The sequence below is a fragment of the Garra rufa genome, chromosome 12, assembly GCF_049309525.1.
Source record: "Garra rufa chromosome 12, GarRuf1.0, whole genome shotgun sequence".
NCBI lineage: Eukaryota > Metazoa > Chordata > Actinopteri > Cypriniformes > Cyprinidae > Garra > Garra rufa.
This window is the reverse complement of record NC_133372.1, coordinates 33,694,701-33,711,069: the sequence shown is the minus strand read 5'-3', so window position 1 is coordinate 33,711,069 and position 16,369 is coordinate 33,694,701. Positions and strand designations below refer to the sequence as shown.

The 16,369-nt window shown below is 38.5% G+C and overlaps 1 protein-coding gene across 2 annotated transcripts; it reads right to left on the bottom strand.

The window, feature by feature from the left end:
• Nucleotides 1-3,143: 3,143 nt before the first annotated feature.
• patz1 (POZ/BTB and AT hook containing zinc finger 1) lies at nt 3,144-16,009 on the bottom strand. 2 transcript variants are annotated; one of them, XM_073852682.1, is made up of 6 exons: nt 14,005-16,009; nt 13,847-13,910; nt 11,411-11,582; nt 10,926-11,087; nt 8,947-9,156; nt 3,144-5,714 (listed from the first exon to the last, which is right to left on the bottom strand). In XM_073852682.1, exons 1-6 carry the CDS (start codon nt 15,186-15,188, stop codon nt 5,251-5,253), a joined length of 2,256 nt encoding a protein of 751 aa, XP_073708783.1. In that variant the 5' UTR covers nt 15,189-16,009; the 3' UTR covers nt 3,144-5,250. The 2 variants fall into 2 exon arrangements, with proteins under 2 accessions (XP_073708783.1, XP_073708782.1); XM_073852681.1 differs by lacking the exons at nt 8,947-9,156; nt 10,926-11,087.
• Between the last annotated feature and the right edge of the window lie 360 nt (nt 16,010-16,369).

The following is a 16,369-nucleotide window of genomic DNA, read 5'->3' as shown; positions in this document are numbered from 1 at the left end:
GAAGTTAAACACTGCAACGGAAGTACATGCATTTAATGTATTGAAACACTTCAAGAGAAGTGCAAACATGTAAATAATTGAAACACTTCAACAGAAGTGCATTGTACTTGAGCTATGTGGTACACAATAACAATTTCATCTATGGTGTGCCTGCTTTTGTGTGTGCACAAGTTTTAACAAACTGTGTAAGTGTCTAACACACGTCCATATTTGTGGTACAATAAATCTATTAGCCTTTGCATATTCAAAAATTGTATTTAATAGGACGGCTTGCTATCTTTTACAGTATGTTGAGGTAAATTGCGACAGTCGAAACACATCTTATTTTTTTTAATAAAACAAAGAAACTTACACATTATTGCTGTAGTGTGGACTGAAATACTACTGTTTATATTCGAATTTAACCCTAAACAATTGTAACAAACTCGAACTTTTAGGTGACTATTTCTACTCAGGTCAAAATTATAATTTTTATGACACCATCACACCAACAGATGGCGTCAATGAGCTAATTGATTTAGAAATCCAAACAAACTAAAATAAACATTTTGCTGAACCTGAAATACAACAAGCTGAGAAAAAATTACAGGTCTAAGCTAAGTATTTTTGTATTAGCTATTGTTTTGGTTTGACGACTAGTAAGGCATCACACTGTCTGCAGAGCTGGGTAGATTAAATCATAAAAATGTTCAGTTAATCATTAGTCATTATTAAATCAATCAAAATACAACACTTAAAAATGACATATTTTATTAGTTTACCTGCACGTCATGTGACAACAATGTCAGAGAAACATGAATATGTGAATGTACGTAAAAGAACTTAATTTTTGGAATCTGATTGCGTAATTAAGCTTACATTTAATCAGTTACTACCCAGCTATGACTGCATTAAATCATTCTCACTGTAATATTTTTACCTCTACACCTCTGGTGAACCTCCACCAAGTTGTATGGACTTCGGAGTTCGGGGCTTAAGGTGAGAGAAGTTATAAGTCTTCAGTGTTTCAGATGTTCTTTTAACACTGATTCAACAGAATTAAGCAAACTTCTTGGTTCAGACATGCATTTCTATTTTATAAAAGTATTTGTTGAACTGGTTTATTCAAGCACTTCAACTCTGCTATACACTGCTGTTCTATTTCAAATCTCATTGAGTGTGACTTTCTGCATTTCCTGTGCATTGTCTACTTTTTCTAATACAAATGCAAACACAAAATAAGGAGTGCTGTACTGCATTATGCAAAATTGCATATAAATAAAATGAGAAAATGGTGTGTGGTTAGTTAATCTCAAGAGACATATGGCCTTAAATGCTGCCTGAGGCTGGAAGCATAAATAGATGTGGTTCAATTATGAAGCACTGACGATGTCCTTAAACGTGGATCAGTGCTTTTACAAATGTATTGATTCAAAAGTTATTGACTACCTCTTTATTGGAACTGGTGTCAATAAAACAAGCCTTTGAGCAAGTATTTTGTGCCTGGAGTCAGCCATTACATGGGTTTCTTTATGATTTGGACTGTTTCAATCAGACAAGCAGCAGGAAACATACTGTCTTTGTAATCTTCATCCTGGCAGCATTCACATCTAGATTCATGCTTGAGTGAAGGCATGCACAATATTAGCAATGATGAAAAGCATTATTTTGGTTTTCTAATATATTAGGAAACCTTACCGAAACTCATTTTAAAATCTAATTACAGTGAGGGAAAAAATATTTGATCCCCTGCTGCTTTTGTACTTATTGGTAGGTTTATTTGAACAGTGAGAGATAAAATAACAACAACAAAAATCCAGAAAAATGCATTTCAAAAAAGTTATAAATTGATTTGCATTTTAATGAGTGAATTAAGTATTTGACCCCTTCACAAAACATGAATTAGTACTTAGTGGCAAAACCCAAGGTCAGACGTATCTTGTAGTTGGCCACCAGGTTTACACATCTCAGGAGGGATTTTGTCCCACTCTACTATGCAGATCCTTTCCAAGTCATTAAGGTTTTGAGGCCCCTTCAGCTCCCTCCACAGATTTCCTATGGGATGAAGGTCTGGAGACTGGAGCCACTCCTTTGTTGCCTTGGCCGTGTGTTTTGGGTCATTGTCATGCTGGAATACCCAACCACGACTAATTTTCAAAGCCCTGGCTGGCTTTAATGCCCTGGCCTGAGGGTACATGGCCCCGTCCATCGTTCCTTTGATGTGGTGCAGTTGTCCTGTCCCCTTAGCAGAAAAACACCCCCAAAGCATATTGTTTCCACCTCCATGTTTGACAGTGAGGATGGTGTTCTTGGGGTCATAGGCAGCATTCCTCCTCCTCCAAACACAGCGAGTTGATGTGAAAGAGCTCGATTTTGGTCTCATCTGACCACAACAATTCCACCCAGTTCTCCTCTGAATCATTCCGATGTTCAATGGCAAACTTCAGACAGGCTTTGAGCTTTCTTGAGCAGGGGGGCCTTGCGGACACTGCAGGGTTTCATTCCTTCATCCTTCGTAGTGTTAACAGTGGTTTTCTTGGCGACTAGGATCCCAGCTGCTTTGAGATCATTGACAAGATCCTCCTGTGTAGTTCTGGGCTGATTCCTCACCGTTCTCATGATCATTGAAACTCCACAAGGTGAGATCTTGCTTGGAGCCCCAGACCGAGCGAGATTGACAGTTATTTTGTGTTTCTTCCATTTGCAAATAATCGCAACAACTAATGTCACCTTCTCACCAAGCTGCTTGGTGATGATCTTGTAGCCCATTCCAGACTTGTGTAGGTCTACAATCTTGTTCCTGACATCCTTAGACAGATCTTTGGTCTTGGCCATGGTGGAGAGTTTGGAATCTGATTGATGATTGTTTGATTGCTTCTGTGGACAGGTGTCTTTTATACAGGTCTTTTTTACAGAGTGCTCCTAATCTCAGCTCGTGACCTGTATAAAAGACACCTGGGAGCCAGAATTCTTCCTGATTATTAGGGGATTAAATACTTATTTCACTAATTAAAATTAATTTATAACTTATTTTTTGTTGTTATTCTGTCTCTCACTGTTTAAATAAACCGTGAAATTAAAATTATAGACGGAGCTTTTCATATGTAAAATATATCATGTTATGATTACATTGTGTTCTGAAGTGCTCATCACAAGAAAGAAAATTCTCAAATACAATTTTATTTTATACCCATCTCTGTACCAAATAGACAGAGACACAAAAACAGTGTACAAAAACAAACATCAATAGAAAAGTATGCTTATATCCAAATGTCCAAAAATTGATCAACGTTGTGACATAAATTGCAGAGAAACGACATTTTGTCAGAAAACAAAAAAGGTAGAATACCAAACGTACAAATGTACACCTTTCTATGTGCATGTCTTTATACAAAAGTGTCAATGCAACTCTGTTGTATATGGTTTTGTATAAGATAGGTCCTTTAAATGACAGATTTTTCCTACCCATCGCTGTTCACAATCAGTACTGGGAAGGCACTTTGCAACATACAAATATACAAATACGTAAGCAAGAAAACAAACCAACATTTCCAGTGATGTAATAAGCCAGAACACCATATAAGACGAACAAATAACAACAATAAAAATTACCTACAACTTAAAATTTGTAAATAAATAAGGTCCGCAAATATTCAGATCGCACTTACTGGGCAGACAATGATTGTTACTATAAGAAGCATAAAACTGCAATCGCTGAACAGATGTTATGATCTGATTTTAGCAATGATTAGTCAAATCTGAAATCTGCATAAAGTCAAACAAGTACATAAGGTAATAAAACAAATTTTTTGTGTGTACATTATGTCATTGATAGCTTCCGTCATGAGTGACCGCTTGCAACAGCTCAGCAACATTGTAAAAACTGCTATTCCAAATACATTTATGATACACTACACTACTAACCTTCAGGGTAAAATAAAAGGAAAGGTAATCAGCATTAACACTGCATTTAGAGTAAAAGGAACAGGGTAACACCAAACACACACTCAAATACTTGCATAATAATAAAGACACAACAAAATTATGGATTTGTCAGTATCAACTTAAAACAATTCTCTTAAAAGAAAAGAAAGATTCATTCATTCAACAAGGCCAAGGAAAGCTTCTATATACAAGGACCCCGTTTACATAAACTAATATAATTGGCCATACATATATACATATTTGTTTTATATATATATATATATATGAATGTTACATGTCATGTATAGTGACAAGACTTTAAGTTAAGCAGGAATGTACTGAACCACTTAGAAAAAACTCTGATATATTAAAAAAAAAAAGATTACAAAGCCCTCTGTTTATATTACATTCTAGAGATAAAGGACATTTGGAGAGACCGCAGCATACATACGTGTACTCATACATACATGTCAACACTCTCACGCTGTCCTCCTGTCGGCTGCATGATTCAAGAAAATAGCACGTCGCAACAAAACTCAATATATACCTTTTCGTAAAGGAGACTTGGACACCGGTATCAATAAGTTAATAAAATATATTCTTTGCATCTTGCTATATCTTACAGTGAAACCTGAAATTGGTCCCTGTTGGACATTAAAAACTGACATACTTTTTGTGACCCAAAACAATCCGTCTCAAACTACCAATGACAAACAAAGAAACACCACAAACATTACTGAGATAACAGCCATTATCTGGCCTAGGATTTAAAATCATTTAAATATTCGTCAAAGAAATTCATATAGAAAAAGACTAAAACATTTACGTTTTAAATCTAGTTGTTGTAACGGTCATTGGCTGCGTAAATGACTCAGTCTTAATGTTCGTTTAGACTGTTAAAATTGTAATGTTTGCTAATGTTATGCTTCTCTGTGAAGTAAGTGTGGGAAAAAAAAAATAACCTAGAGGTACATTCTGAAAAGTTTGGGGCATCTTTTAAAGCAAACATCATCATCAATCCACCATCTGGAAGCTGAGAGACACACGTGATACACATACATGTCAAAAGTAATATGATTTTGTTTAGTTTTTTTCAGAACCGCCCAATGAAATTGAGGATTTGTCGAGAGTGGAATAAACAGATTAGCTGCTTCACACCAAGATGGAATCAAAATGGCATCCATGATGGCAAAGTCAAAACATTAACAAACATTATAATAGTACGAAAAAGCAAAAACCAAAACAAAAAGTAGTCTACATATGGCGCCAAGGAGTATGAGACAACAGACTAACTCGCAGTTATCAAAAGTTTGGTTGTCCGATAAGAATATCTGTATCTCAAAGGGGTCATTTCTCCCCTAAACCCATTCCACTGCCGCTCATCTCAGAGTCCACTAGTGAGGATGCGAAGGCTGACTGGACGATCTGAAAGCCGAAGGATTCCAGAAGTGACATATTCTGTTGGGGAGAAAAGGGTGAGCCGAGATCACCGAGTCCGGACGCGGCCGCAGCCCGTTTCTTATGAACCCGGTGATGGTGCTTGTTGAGGTAAGACTTTGTGCGGAAGGTCTGACCGCAGTCGCCGCAGGCAAACTTCTTTTCTTGGTCATTTTTTTGGATGTTTTTGGATCCCCCCGGAGAGGTCACTGCATCCTCAGGTTGGCCGTTGAAGATGAAAGATGTCACCTCCATTTCTTCTCCCTCCACTTTCTGTTCAGCCTTGAGGTCCGTTCCGTTGGAAAGGTCACCGAAAACTGCATCTGATCCATCAGAATCCTGATGGGGGCATTTCCCAGCATTCTCCTGCCCGTCTGAGGTAAACACAAGAGTGGGGAAGGGGATATGAGGGAAGGAGGGGGACAGAGAGATATATAGGAAGAGAGAAGGAGCCTCACATTAAGCAACATGTCTAAAAATAACCCTCATGACCACAACTACTTGTAAACCGTCAGACTTAAACGACTTGCTTGTCACCGATCATTATATTGTGGCTTGCCTAATTTTTGTGCTGTTATACTTTGTGTAAGAAAGAGAGATTTAATCCTATTGTTTACAACACTTTACAGATAAATAATATTTCAGATTTTTCAGTCCACTGAGTGCCTCTACACTCTTAAATAATAAACGTGCTTTAAAAGGTTCTTCTCTTCACAGTAATGCCATAGAAGAGCCTTTTTTGGTTCGACAAAGAACCATTCAGTCAAAGGTTCTTTAAAGAACCATCACTTTCTTACCAAACGTCTTTCACCACAAAGAACCTTTTGTGAAACAGAAAGGTTTTCAGATGTTTAAGGTTCTTTATGGAGCCATTTAGACAAAAAAGGCTCTTCTATGGCATCGTGAAGCACCTTTATTTTTTAGATTGTAGGCTCTAAAGCAATGGCACTTAACCTTAATTCAGGAGCAATTTTTGTTTTTAAGGTATTATCCTTTTCAGTCATAATTCCGTCAACTCTCAAGTTGTTCCAAACCTGTATGAATTTCTTTCTAGTCTGGAGATATTCAAGATATTTTGAAAAACAAAACAACATTGGAGCCCACTGATTTACATTGTATGGACAAGAAAATCTATCATATATGTTCCACAAAAGAAAGGCAGTCAAATAATTTTGAAACAACATTAAGGTGAGTAAATGATGACAGAATTGTAATTTTCGAGTAAACTACACTTTTAAAAATTTGGAGACAAAGTAGACAATTTCCACATAAAAATCAACAACCATGAAAAATGTAATTCTCTACTCTGCTCCGAATGATTGGTGCTCACTTTTTCCACAAGCATGTTAATGAAATTTAGCCTGACCTAGCTAACTAAGTAGTTCTCCCGGCTCTTATCAACAAAGCAAGCACGAGACCAACAATAATTTCTGATTGGCTGAGAAGCACTATATTTGGGGAAAATAAGACCTTGTGCTACAACACTATTTAAAGAGTCACGTTCACACTTTGAACAATACGTTGAGTACCAAGGGTCTAGAGTTCCACTCTATTCTAGGGGTGGGCGATAGAACCAAAATCTTATATCCCCATATGAGCACTTTAATTTCACGGAACCTATATGTATGATTTTCACTCTTTTGTTGTTGGATTAAAATAAATGACAGACAGCAGAAACATTAAGACTGCGGTCATTTTAAGAGCTGCCCGGATCTAATTTACTGTTGCACATGCTTTTTACAAGGATACCTGCAAAGATTTTGACACATACAAGTGTGTGTGTATTTAACCGTTCAAGGCCTATAAAGTGGCAAAAATAACTCGTGCATATACCAAAATAGTTAGTTCTCTTTTGCTGCTGATTGAGTTTTAACCGCTTAAAATCACTCGTTTTTAAACCGCAATGCTTATAATTTCGTGACCACATAGCACAGCAATGTCACATGAGTGTATAACCGAAATATAACCCTGGACCACAAAACCAGTCATAAGGGTAAATTTTGAAATTGAGATTTATACATCATCTGAAAGCTGAATATTCCATTGATGTATGGTTGGTTAGGAAAGGACAATATTTGGCTGAGATACAACTATTTGAAAATCTGGAATCTGAGGGTGCAAAAAAAAAACAAAAAAACTAAACACCAAGAATGTTGCCTTTAAAGTTGTCCAAATTGAGTTCTTAGCACTGCATATTACTAATCAAAAATTACGTTTCGATATATTTATGGTATGAAAATTTACAAAATATCTTCATGGAACATGATCTTTACTTAAAGAGCAGGTCATATGGAGTTTCGAAAAAAATCTTTTGCAGTTTGTAACATAGCTATCCTTCAATCTAACCTGCTTGTTAGTTGTTAATCAAAAAAGTGCATGACAAATAATGATATTGTCTCTAAAAAGAAAGAGTTAACTCTGAGCCACCTTAAAGATAAGTCCACACAGTCTTTATTTGGAACAAGCGTCTCCAAACCACAACCTGTAAGTATGATTAATAATACGTGTACATTTTCAGTTGTGTGCTCAATTTTTAGCTTATATTTGATGTATACCTAGTACAGCTTTAGGTTTCCAGGTAAACCATGATATTACTTACTGAAATAGTTCTGATAATTCTCTGTGAACCCACTATTTCCTAAGAATGTGTTGATTAATATAGACTGTCATTGTTCTAATTCATTTATTAACAAAGAATGTAGACAATTTTGGTTTACAGACTGTTTTGTTTCATTGGTTAGTCATGTTAGTATTCGGCTAACATATCCACTATTACTGTTTTGTGAAGTGTTTCATTTCCAACATTGTAAATGGAAAGACCAGTTACAACAGCTGACAAATCAGACCAGAGTAGACTTACAGAAGGAAGGGGTTTGCAGGCCTTACGCTCAGAACTGCTTCGAACGAATTGTTTGGGAATTGCAAAATTACTCTAATAATAAATGTATATTTTGAGAAAATTACAATGTTTTCTAATCTTCAATTCATTTAAACCTGTTGTCGAGGACTCCAACACACTTTAAAATACCTTATAACCTGCTCTTTAATATCCCAATGATTTTTGGCATAAAAGAAAATATAGACCTATACAATGTATTGATGGGTATTGCTACAAATATATCCATGCTGCTTATGACTGGTTTTGTGGTCCAGGGTCACAAATAGAGACAATAGTTGAAAATCTCTACCGGTCTGGTGTCTACTTGTATATCGCCCACCCCTACCCTATTCCACCATTTTGTACTCACAAAAATTATAATTTAAACTAGCTGGTTACAGGGCATTTTTCACAGACCATGAACACTAAGAGTAAATACAGTCCAGTTCTTCCAAAATATAAATCAAGAAAGACAAAAGAGGTCAGAAGTGGGTGTTGTAAATGCAAACGGATGAAATTCAAGCAGCACTGGGAACCACTAGACAAAAGCATGAGCAAAATACTGACAAGCCAGATTATTAGATAAGAACTAAAACCAAACAAATATTTTACTTAAAAGTCTTATAGATGTTAACTGTGCTTTGCACCAGACTTATCAGTTACAGCATCCAGACATCCTCAGTTCTTTGGCTCACCACATTGCCACCCTCCAAACAGCCCGTACTGACCTGTAAGAGGTCCATGAAGTGGAAACCCTGGTGCTCCAGAAGAGCGGCACTCCCAGAAATAGGGAGTTGGACCTGGCTTGCCCAAGAGTAGCTCAGGCTGCAGGCCCAGGGCCGGAGGGACGGGCTGGGGTAGAACTGGCCCAGTTAGCCCCCGAAAAGACCCATCTGTCTCGGGAAAGGTAACCACGAGCCGGCGACTGGTGCAAAGGTCTACACGCCAGTAACCGCCCCACGAGGTAAGGGATATGGGTAGAGGAAAAGACAGAGGCCAAGGGGGACAATTCGCAGTCAATACAGTCAGATGACCACTAGCTTCACATCAGTTCAGAAACCATCAGAAATGATAAACTGTTTGTTCAAAGCCAAAATGACAAAAATAAGTTATTGAATGAATCTTTTTCTTTCATTACATGCCAAGCCAGCAGCTCAATGATACTGTTGGAGTGATACTGTAATGACAGTTCTGTACTGATGTAAAGCTAATGACACCTTTCTGATGTATTTCTGCATTACTTTTTACATACTAACTGCCAAAACCCTAAAGCTTATATTACTTTAATAGTGAATCCACATAGTAGTTAATAACATTAATAACTCACTTAAAACAAACAAAAAAATAATTTTCATAAATATTGGCACCTCCATTACTAAGGAATCATGGAAAGATTCTGGAATACTTAAAATAAAAAAATTCCCTATTTTTTCCATCATGTTCAATAAGGACATTCCCAATCACAAGCTGCTGGATTTTATGGCAATAATTGTTTGAAAAAGGTCCATTAAATCCACAGAAACAATGCACAGTGTGTACATGTGCACTTATGTGGACATGCATGAATGAAGAATCAAAAATGCTTTCATTATGCCAGAACTTGATGGAGATGATAAGTAAGCGACACAGAATGGGACACATGGCCATGCTAAATTGGTCAGCAGCGATGTAAGTGTCTAGCAGACAAAGCTGATTGATAGAGCTGCAGCTATTATTTCATTTGTGTCTCAAATCAATTATATCTCTGAGAAGCTTGTAGTAGCAAAATTTAAATTTGCTGAAAATTCAGTCGTCCTCATGCCATCCGAGATGTAGATGAGTTTATCGGAGCAGATCTGGAGATAACTTGCTCACTAATGGATTCTCTGAAGTGAATGGGTGCCATCAGAATTAGAGACCACACAGCTAATGAAAACATCACAATAATCCACAAGTAACCCAGAGTTTTATTATGAAATTCTATTTTGGCCAGAAACAACGGTTTGAAGTTAAAATGCATTAATGATGGATGGATTTGTTTTATTATAAACACAGTTTTTACTTCAAAAGATGTTAATTGTGGATAACTTTTGGATAATTGTGATGTTTTTATGAGTTGTTTAGACTGTCATTCTGATGGCACCCATTCACTAAAGAGGATCCATTGGTGAGCAAGTGAAGTAATGCTACATTTCTCCAAACCTGTACCAATGAAGAAACAAACTCATTTACAATTGGCCTGAGGGTGAGTATATTTTCAGAAAATTTTTATTTTTGGGTGAACTATTCCTTTAAAAGCAAATCTTTTAAGTCTCCATTTAATATTTTGCTTGTCAACTACAAGAACTCTTATATTCAATACTTTATCAGTCATACAAAGGTATGATTCCAATTGAGCATTTTGGTATCCGTTTTACAAAACTCTACCCGCTGCACTAATGAAACTGACCCTGGACATTCCTCTTAAAACTTAAAAGCAACCCATAAACAACCTCTAATCCACTGACAGAAAAGTCCTGAAAGATGGTGTAATTTAGAGCAGAACTGCCAAATCATGAACAACATATCCCTGCATGTTATGCCGCAATAAATGATAGATACGCAGCGCTACAATCTGTGTTTGCGGGTGAGTTTATATGCAAGCAGATGCAGCATCTGATAAGCAGCAGTGAAACAGACAGCAAGTGAGCGAGCAACAATTTGACGCTGTGGGGAGAGGCTTGCTTGCCTTCCACTGCGCACTGGCGTCCTGAGTGGTAGGGGGCGCCGTTGTGCGTCTGTGGTCTGTTGGTGCGTGGTTCAGGGAACTGATGTGCTGCAGAGGAAGGGAGCATGGACGAGCTGTGGTGCGTTTTTACGTGCACCTTTAAGTAGGATGCAGTAGAAAAACCTGAGACCATCGGAAGAACAAGTAGGAAAAACAAATAAAAACAATAAAACAAAAAACAGAACAACACTCAGTCTTATTAATCAGATTGCTTTGAAAAAATACAAACCTTTTCAGTACTATTTAAAACTCAAGCCTTTCCCCTTAGACAGTTTTCTGCATTAATAAGCCAATCAGTTTCTGTGAGCCTAAGCTAACTTCCTAAGGATGGTGTCAGTGGCAATGAAAACATGGATCATTAGCTACTTTGTAAGCACAAGTTCTGCTGTGTATATAAGCAACACCTTTATACAATTAGTTATTTTCAATGTGTGTTTGACCAGTACCTTTGTTGCATATTCCACAGTAGTTATGAGGTCCTTCACTGTGTTTTTTCAAGTGGTCGGTCATGTAGGCAGCCCGGAGGAATTTCCCACACACTTGACATGGGATCTTATCTTCATGGCATGCCAAGTGCGACCTCAGGCGATCTCGTGTTGCAAAAGATGCGTTGCAAATCTGAGACGTTTCAAGATATGGTTTGAAAGCGAATGAAAGAGATCATTTTTGGGAGTGTTATCACAAACAGAAGGCTCACTCAAATATTTAAATTCTACTCTTGTACATAAAATAAATGTGAATGAGGACCTGAGCTGTCAAGATCCAAAACAACAACCAAAAAAAGCATCATTAAAAGATCATCCCATCCCATCTTAAAAGTGTTCAATATGACTTGTGTTACATATTACAAATCTTTTAAAACCAAATTATATAATAGCTTTGAGTGATGAACCGATGAAAATGTCACCAGGAAAATAAAAGTGTTACTTTATCAATGGAATATTGCAGCATTTATTTTAAATGATTTATCGATGCCCATTTAATGTATGCATCCTTGTAAGCTTGCAATGTTCAATAGACAAAGTCCAGTCCTGACCTCCATTTGTTCTTGTTTGAGAAGCTATTTTAAATACACATCACAGTACATCAGAAAAGATGACAGCAAGTTCTGTTTCATGCCAACTTAAAGTTTTTATATGCACTTTGAAAGTCGCATTTCAGTCGGACTAAAGCAATAATTAGCTTTTTCGAATGTCAGTCTGACTTAAATCCCACTGTAACTTGATAATAACTACAAGTTAAACAAAACTGGTCAATCTTGTTTGTGAATGAATCATTTGCTGCATCCCAAATCATCTACTTAAATAATTCCCTAGTATTTCTTAAGAAAAACTACATACTTTTGAGTGTGTATTAGAGTAGGCAAGTTTTGGGACATACTACCATGTCATAATTACATCTTTAATGGACCACTCTGTCACATACTTATAACATACTATGATTTGGGACACACTCATTCTAAATTTGAATACTATTTAGGATGGATAGTAAGCAAGTGAGACCAGATTTGTGAACTGCAGCAATCGATTCATTAAGGTCTGATTCATTAAAAAAAAAAAAAAAAAAAAATTTTTGTATGTTTGACAAGCAAGATTTTAAGTGAATAACGCTGAACATTTAGGGGTACCTGCATGAACTGCTTAGGGTAGTCTTAAAAGTTAGTCATACAACTTTTTCTGCCAAACTGATCATACACTTTAAAAATGCTGGGTTCTTTTTTTATCCCAAATGCTGGGTTCATTTTACTGGGTTGTTTTTAATATTTTTACCAAAGTACTGTGGAGTTTTTCTACTCTTTAGAATTTTAAATATTTTTACCCAGGTGCTGGGTAGTTTTTCTGTAACCAAGCTGCTGGGTCATTTTCAATGCTGGGTTATTTTTTCCTACCCAACCGCTGGGTTGAGCATGTCTCTGATGAAACAGTCCAGCTGTTGAGTTACAGTAAGAGCGTAGGCTTTTTAATATTATTTTACACAACACAACATACATGGACGAGATGTCAGTCAGCTGCATCTGACAACTGCGATTGTTTGGCGTGATGGAAACGCCTTTTGCCTTGCATAAAATAAACGGATTGTATTCGCTATAATACTGAATTCAATTCAATTTGATGTTAAAATATGTTCTCTAATCTCAGTGCTGTTTGTTTATGGGCAGGTTATGGAGTCAGTGACAGCATCTTTCAGCTACGAGCGAAACACAAGGTAGCGGTCTGAGGTTTGTAGTTCCCCCGGGAATATGTAATATTGTACACTATGCTGTATTAACCCAAATAAATTCAATTTGTCTTATATTTTTGTCCATGGGTGTTGTTGCTTATAAATAAATGTTCATCTTTTGATTATTTCTGTTGCTCCTGTGCTATGTTTTTTTTTTCATTTCCAGCCCATTTTAAGCTAGCAATATAATAATTTTTTAACAATAGTTGACTCAAATAAAACAATCCAGCATGTTGGGTAAAAACTTTTAACCAAAACAGCTGGGTCAAAATAACCCAGCATGTGTTTTTCTGCCCAATATTTACCCATTGCTGGGTTGCCAAATTAACCCAGCATTTTTTAGAGTGAAACTTTTTCAATCATTTACATAAAAATGCAAACGACAGATTGTCAGTTGGTTAACTGATAGTTAGTGAAACTAGTGCATGGCCTTAACATAGTGGCCATGTTTATGCAACTGGCCCTATTTCTGTTTCTCATAGAAAGCTATCATATGGCTTCATAAGTTGTATGGACCACGTTTATTGTACTTTATGGTGCTTTTGTCATTTTGGAGTATGACAGCCCAAGTCACTTTCATTATATGGAAAAGAGTGGCTGGAATATGATTCAGAAATTCACTTTTAAGCATGCACATGAGTATACGTTTTAGTATTTCTCACCTGACACTTGTGAGGTCTCTCTGTGGTGTGAACCTGTTTAATATGTCCATTCAGATGGTCTGGCCTACAAAAACATCCCACAAACAATTTATGATGACACAAATTCACAAACCAATGCTGTAATTGTTTTAAATGTATCTATAAATGACTGCACTCACCTGGAGAAACCTTTCCCGCAGCTTTGACAGACGTACGGTTTACCCACCGAGCCGTCGTGAGACCGCACATGGTAAGACATCCTATCTTTGCGTTTGAAGCGCAGCCCGCACACCGGACACGCGTACGGTTTCTCGCCTGAATGTGACAGTTTGTGCCGGTTGAGGTGGTAGACGTCTCGGAAGACCTTCCCGCACAGATCACACGCGACGTGTCGTCTCGTTCTCTCGCGTTTACGGTTGTCCGCGGGCAGTCCGTTTTCCTGGAACCTCGTCTGGGGATGAGAGATCATCGTCGGGCCGTCCACCGCGACCAGCTCCGCTCCGGAGCTCACGCCGCCGGTGAACGTCCCGTGCTGCGTCTCGTGGTTTCTCAACTGGACGTCGTTGGGAAACATCTTACCACAAACCCCGCAAGAGAAAAGGCCCTCGTTTTCGTTTGGAGCAGTGCTGTTGTTGTAAGTGATTGGCTCTGTCGTGGGCTCCTTTTTGGGTCTCCCTCTGTTTCGCTTGGAGCTGTCGCTGTTGAGGTGGCCGCTGGGAAACTCCAACGGGGAAACCGCTAAGCGGTCGGCCGCTGGTGCTCCGGGAGCGTCCGGCTGAGAGCTGTTACTCGGCTGCGTCGGATCGCCACTGTCGCTGTCATTGTTGTCGGTAAACACCGCGCCGTTGGATACGCTCCCGTTTGACATGTCCACGGGCAGGGGGTATGACAGCTGCTCCGCGGCCCTGAACAGGCTGTGCTCGCCTCCTCGGGAAGGAGGCACGAGGATCTGCACGTTGGATTGTTTGATGACCTCCTGACAGATCTCGATGACAGATCGCATGAGCAGAAACTTCGCCGCGGTCATAAGCTCCGGGAAGCACTCCAGGCGCACCACGATCTTGGAGGTGTACGCGAAGTCCAGGATGTCTCGGAAAACTTTGGGGCTGATCGTGTGCATCTCCAGCTCCTTGCCCTGGCCGTCGTCTTCCGTCTGACAGCTGAACACCGACTCGAAATACTCGCTGCACGCCGCCAACACCGCCTTGTGCGCGGGGAAGCTCTCCTCTCCGACGCGCAAGATAACATCACAAAACCTGCCTCCATCTTTTCTCTGGCTGTTGAGGTTGTGTAGCATCTCGGCGCTGTGTTTGCTCACCTGGTACGTGTAAGAGGAATTCCACGGCTGTTCTGTCCTCTCCATGCCGCCTTCATTCAACAACCGAGCCTAACGCATACGACGGAAGAGGTAGACAAACGCAAACGAATGGCAAACACCCAACAAACAGAAGCACTCAGCAGCGACCACCACTCCTCGCCTTTTTAGCATCTAACATGTTAGCAGGGGGAAAAATGGCAGCCCCCCAGCTTCCTGTGAACTTTGACCTTTGCTTAAAGGGAGGGGGGGTGTCGTTCGCGTTTTATATTTTCTGTTTTAACACAGTTTAATACATTACTTCAGTCCAAAGACAAAGCGCAGATACTAGTCACACACCGAAATTTAAGTTTCGTGTCCGTCTTCCTGGTTTGCAGCGTTATGAATTCACATCCTTGTTTTCCAGTGAGCCCCCTCCCCCAAATGTACGCCAGACACTGAATACATGACAGCAGACTGTCTCTTTCTCTCTTTTAGACACTGTAACCACTTAGAAAATATACGGTAATCGCGAACAAAATTAAAGTGAACAGTCAAAACTCTTAAAACTGACACTGTAGCCTAGGCAGTCTGTCAGGCAGTTGCTCTATTGAATTGGTAATGTACATTTAAAGCACAAAGACACAAACAATAGAGAAAGGTAATTGTTGTAGACTGTACATTGGCTTGCAATGTATCTGGCTGCTGTATTGTTTGTAGCTGTGGCAATCAGATGTACTAATACTTTAAAGAAACATTATAGATATGCATATATAAAATTGTCTGTCTTGAGTGGCAAAACAAAATTTCTTCTTATTTGAATTTTTTTGTGATTACTCATTCAAGAAAAACTGAAATGGGCTCTGACTCATAATTGCAATCAATGTATCACCAATTTTTGTTTGTTTTGCCTTCAAATTCATTTTGCGTCATACTTTTGTATAGATGGTCTGCTTGTGAGCTTTTTTTCTGGTTTCAATCCATGCATTATCTATCCAGCGTCCTTGGGTTTGTGAAAAGCCCTGCACAAAACAATATTGTGCAGAAAAAAAAAAAAAAAAAAAACCTGGCCAAGCGGCCATGAGATTGGGTACAGAAGTATAGCAAAGGGAGTATAGCTTGGACATGCATGGATAACACTAGAACAGACTCCAAGTTATGTACCAAGGACACCTGATATGCGCAAAGCTATAAAATTCTTTAACATGCCACAGCGGTTTTGGCTTTTTGAAAACATACTTGGCCACAAT